Raw genomic sequence first — 5,436 nt, 5'->3', positions numbered from 1 at the left:
AAGCTTGAACTCAACGCTATTCCTGACATTTTGAATTGAAAAAGCTTCCTGAATGGTGAAACGTCTTCATACTTGGAAACCATGTCCAGTGGATGTCAACAATGGGTGGTGAGGTTGCTTGAGGACCCAGATGCAGAGACAAGTGAAGCAGGGATGAGTTCTGAGAGGTTTAATTGCAGACCAAAAAGCAGCAGAGGCAGAAATCCAGAAATCCAATTTAAAATATTAAACAAACCAAAATCATGGAGACATCAGGGTAAAGACGAGTCTGAGGAGCCGGGGAGAGACGAGCAGAGTAGACAATACAGCAACAAGAAGAAACCAGCACTGAGTGACTGCAGAGGTGGAGTATTTAAGGACAACCAAACAAAAGGATGGACTAAAGAGCTGAATGGGGAGCAGGTGTGGGTGGAACTGGCAAGAGGGAATCCAAGGGAAAAGAAAACAATCACAAGGGGGCAACAGAGAGTAACTAAAGAATGCTTGAAGATCATGGAAAATAAAAACAAAACAACTGATAACAGAAAACTGAAAACTCAGAGTCACAACAAATAAGAACCATAACAGTGGATGGTTTTTAATTTTTTTTGGAATGACTATGACCTGGATGACAGGGAACCTTCACCAGCATATATAGACTGATATGATGAAAACTGGTTTAAAGAATAGATGGCAAAAAAAAAGAGTGAGGGAAGCCATCTGACAAAGAGCCAAAAAGGAAGTCAGCATTGTCCCGCTTCATTAATTCTAAAGCATTATAAACAAGTATATTTTTGGTGAAATATGTTGTACTCAAATTACCATATTGGTGCTTGACAGGTCAAGAAACCTCAGTTTGGAAAAAGTATAGGAATTTGAAATTCAAATCAGTTCCAAAATCCTTTATTAATGCCAAAGTGAAACAAAATACTCATATTTAAAATAACTACTCATGCTTTTATCAAACTTACAGAAAAATATTGTTGGTTGATGAAGTTATAGGCCAGAAAATATAGAATTTTAAAGCTTAGATGAATATATTGATTACAAAAATATCCTTTCAAAACGGTCAGAATTCAACCTAACCTATCAGACCCAGTAGAGGGGAGGTAGGCTAGTCAGAAAATCTGTCCATTACATAAACTATTTGTGTCAGGAATGTTGCAGGAAACAAGGGCAATCTATCCTGTAAATAAGAAGAAGACGTCAACACAGATACAGCTGGTAGAACGATGGAGAAGGAAATGCCACATCAAGCTAATTATCATCAACCATATCTGTTCTCCAGGAACTGGGGAGAGCGGGAAAACCACCTTCATCAGACAGATGAAGATCATCCATGGCCGAGGCTTCTCAGAGGAGGAGAGAAAGTCCTTCGCTAAGTGTATCTACCAGAATATCTTCACTGCCATCAAAGCCATGACTGGAGCCATGACCACACTAAGAATTCCTTATGCCAACCCTGAGAATGAGGTAGACTCATACATCCCACACATAAACCTTTGCAAGCATAAAAACAAACAGATGCACTTAGTTACACATTATTGCACACATATAAACACAAGTGTGATGGCATCCGATTAAAAATAGTCCTAAGGAATATTGGTTTGTGCATGAAAAATAATTTAATATGCTAAAACACTTGCACATCATGCTGTAGTGTCAAAATACCCTGGAGTATGACCACAAAGACAGAGAGGCTACAGCCTTGGGCTAAGCAAATGATAGAAGAGGGTGAAAGGTGTTTCTTTTTAATTCAGAAGGGTCAGTATAACCTGTCTCTTTGTAAACATTAGCCTACTCTTTTGCTGACCATGAGTTGTTTGTTCTGCAGAAGCTTGCCAAGTGGCTGCAGGATGTAAACACATTGCACATCATTCACCTGGAGAGAGCATATGTGGATGCAATCCGTCGCCTCTGGTTGGACGGGGGAATACGGATCTGCTACAGCCGCCGCTGCGAGTACCAGCTCCTGGACTCCACTGAATAGTGAGTAAACCTAAAACAACTTTTATACTGGAAGGGAGTCCAAAGCAACACCATGCAGCTTCACCGATCTTCATGATTTAACAGTGTCTCTGAATTCTAGGATATCAATGAAAACACTTTTTTATTCAGGTACAGTTAATGGCACCTCTGATAAAGTTAAAAAAGCAGTTGGAGGCTCCTATTGCAATAATTAAAGAATGTGACAGGACAAGCCGACCCGGGGACGTTTTAAGTTATTTACAAATCAAAGGTTTTGAGCAATATACAGGTCCTGATAGAGTGGGATCTAAGCTCCCAGTGATGTCAATCTTGTGAAAATCGAAAAGAACTGAAGAAGATATGACCATTTGGATGTTGGCACTCTGCAAAGGACAATAAACTAGCGTTAAAGATTGTTTTAAATCAACCTTGAAGCCGACAGGGTGCTAACAAACACTGTTATTTCACTACCTTTGCATACCTTACCTGCACCAGCAGTGCTTGTATACAAACTGCACAGTTTTTCTAGGTTCTGAGGTAATTGACAGCACCGCATTACAATGTTTGTGTTACATGATGCACTGCACAAACATCTTTTGGATGTAAAAAAAAAAATGAAACCTTAACTCAAAGTTATTGTCTTAAACTTGATATTTTAGCTGTGCTTTTGATTGAACAGCTTTATGTTGCATTTGATTTTGCACCCATCACATTTGCATGCAATTTTAAATTGTTGGTTATTGTAATATTGTAATTCAATCCCTAAAAATTATGGTCATTCTTCAGGTTATTGCCTTCAAAGAGTTTTTGTATTGACATTTAAAATAGAAAATCAATAATTATCGAATAACTGTGGGGTTGATGTTTGGGAAGAGTGCAAACTCATTGGGAGGGGTTAGACAAGGACCACTCTCGCCTTGGGATCCAAAGAACCTAGAGCTGGCCCTGTGCGTATCATATCTTACCGGTCCACTTAAAACACTGTGAAACAAGACTTTGATCTACAGCTCCTCTCTCAGTGTCCTCAACCTCAGGTTACCTTCGATTATTGTAACGATGGAGTGCAGGGACAGTGTTATGGAATGGAGCAAACTGTTACCTTGAAAATAAAACAGATATTGTGAAACTTAGTGCACATTTGGATTTATTGTCATTTTTTGGATTTTTTTTTTCAAAACAGCACAGCACAGCACAGCACAGCACATGAACTTACTTTTATCTAATCGCATCTTTGTAAGTAGCAATATTCTAGGCACACAGATTTTTGCCCAACATGCATTTCAAAAGCCTGGTATGTGCCAAAAAAAGCCGCTTTATGAACCAGTTGCAGGTTTGCCCCCTTTCCAAAATCTTAATGTGGCCAGATGAGGTTTTAATCAGACAAAAGCCGGGTTTAAACACATAATTATTAATTTTAAAACCTCTGAAACTGTCAATTAGAGCACAAAGTGGTTACTTTAAATCTTCAACTTAAACATTTTGCAATGAAAATTAAAATCACATTTTTTTTTATTTGATTTTCTGTTTTCTCAGTTTGTTTGCATTAAATTTAGATTATTAACAAGTAAAATCATTTTAAAACATTCTTATTTTAAAGTCTGTAGAGAAACATACAGTTTCAGCTTACAATGCACTTTTTTTCAAAACTGTGATATCCAGCTGCTCTTCAAAAGGGAAAGAAGAAAAAAAACTCAAAGCAAAGAAGTAAAAAAAAAAAAAAAAAAACTAACTAGAACAAAGACAATAAAAAGGCCAGATGGGTTTCAAGCGGCTAAAGCAGCTCACACAAATGAGCCTGGATGTAAATGATTAGTGGTATATTCTATAGACACCCTTTTGACGCACTGATCTCTATTAAAATAAACCTAGTAAAGGATCTTGCAAGCCCTGCTTTGTTTTATGTATGAATATATATATATATATATATATATATATATATATATATATATATATATATATATATATATATATATATATAAAAGTGCTGTGGGTAGAGCGTAAGTTTCTTCTGTGCAACGTCTTAAAATGCTACAAGGGTAAACAAAGAGATTTGTTAATAGTATAAGAGGGTTACATACAATATTAATGGAATATAAGTGAACAAAGTCAATGAACAAAGACAAAGACCAGTTGGGTCTTAAGTGGCAAAAGCAGCTCATACAAATGAGCCTAGATGTAAATGATTAGTGTTAAATTCTTTAGGCACCCATTCTCTGATGTCTTAAAATGCTACAGGACAACACAAAGAGCTATAGTAAATAATAATAAAAAAAGTTACATAAAATATTAATGGAATATAATTAGTGTTTTATGTATTTACAGGTGCAAATTCACATTTAGTCTAATCTAAATGATGATTAATTGTTTTAAACCAATAAAAACTAAAATTTAACTTATCATGAAATACAAATAGAAAAGCAAATTTATAAGAGAAATATTATGTTTCTACAATGTGTGACCCCCGCAGTTAAGAAAAGACAGTTGAACAGTTGACTCCACCACTACAGGTCATAAAGAAGCTGGCTGTTCAAAGTGCTAAATGCAAGCATTTCAATGGGCAGATGAATGCAGATCAAGGGTGTGGTTGAAAAAAGTGACCAAGCAACAACCCTAAAAGGATTGCAGCAGGAGAGTCACTTTACACAGACGAAACCAAAACCCAGGCCACAGCAGTTAATTTCTTGTAGTATCATGGACCAAGGAAATAATCAGAAACTTCATACTTGAAATAGACTGAACTGCAGTCCAAAACTTTATTATCCATTTCATTGTAAAGCGAAGGTCCTGGAATCTGAAGGATGAGTAGTACAGAATCTATACAGCTTATGTCTAAAGATACAGAGAATATAGTTTTCTGTTGAGAGGAAGATGACATAAATTAGTAGATTAGTCTGGGCTACCTGATCACCACGTAGTACCATGGGTGGGTCCTGTCCATTACACATTGCTGTTAGGCCATTAATGTAAATAAATTCACACAAGCAAAGTACAGTAAAGGACATCAAACATGACTGACATCTCACATAACTGACATTTCTCCAGTGGTGGAAGAAGTATTTAAAAGTAGTACTTAAGCAAAGGTATTGATACTCATAGTCAAATGTTACTCAACTATAAGTAAAGGGCTGGTTATACTCCTGCAGCAGTGTGTCACAGTGAGCTTGTGGCAGATATTTTTGATTTATGTCCAATTTTGAAGTGTGGGCTGTGCTATGTTATTCCACGCCACAGTGCAAGAGGGACAATCAGGAACTAGCTGAGAGGAGGTGGAGGCACGTTTGTGTGACAACAGAGGGACCTGAGGGCGAAAAAGATCGGGGATCCATTAGGGTTGTCACGATACTAAACTTTTCAACTCGATACCGATACTAAGGAAAATATTCAATACTCGATACCATTTTCGATACCACAAGGACTAAAACAAAGAATCCAAAATTCTACAGAAATATTTTCATTAATAAATAAAATAAAATAAATAAATACAATAAA

General features: G+C 36.7%; 1 protein-coding gene across 1 annotated transcript in view; it reads left to right on the top strand.

Moving 5' to 3' along the window:
- The first annotated feature begins 1,137 nt into the window (after nt 1-1,137).
- Nucleotides 1,138-5,436, top strand: part of LOC107099623 (guanine nucleotide-binding protein subunit alpha-11-like) — an 18,423-nt gene continuing 14,124 nt past the window's right edge. The window contains exons 1-2 of the mRNA XM_015397830.1: nt 1,138-1,452; nt 1,814-1,968. Coding sequence (XP_015253316.1) covers nt 1,138-1,452; nt 1,814-1,968 — 470 coding nt within the window. The remainder of the gene's footprint in view (nt 1,453-1,813; nt 1,969-5,436) is intronic.

Source organism: Cyprinodon variegatus, unplaced genomic scaffold (genome assembly GCF_000732505.1).
Source record: "Cyprinodon variegatus isolate N-32 unplaced genomic scaffold, C_variegatus-1.0 Scaffold890, whole genome shotgun sequence".
NCBI classification, from domain to species: Eukaryota; Metazoa; Chordata; class Actinopteri; order Cyprinodontiformes; family Cyprinodontidae; genus Cyprinodon; species Cyprinodon variegatus.
Note: the sequence above shows the minus strand (reverse complement) of the source record. Positions and strands in the feature narration are given on the sequence as shown.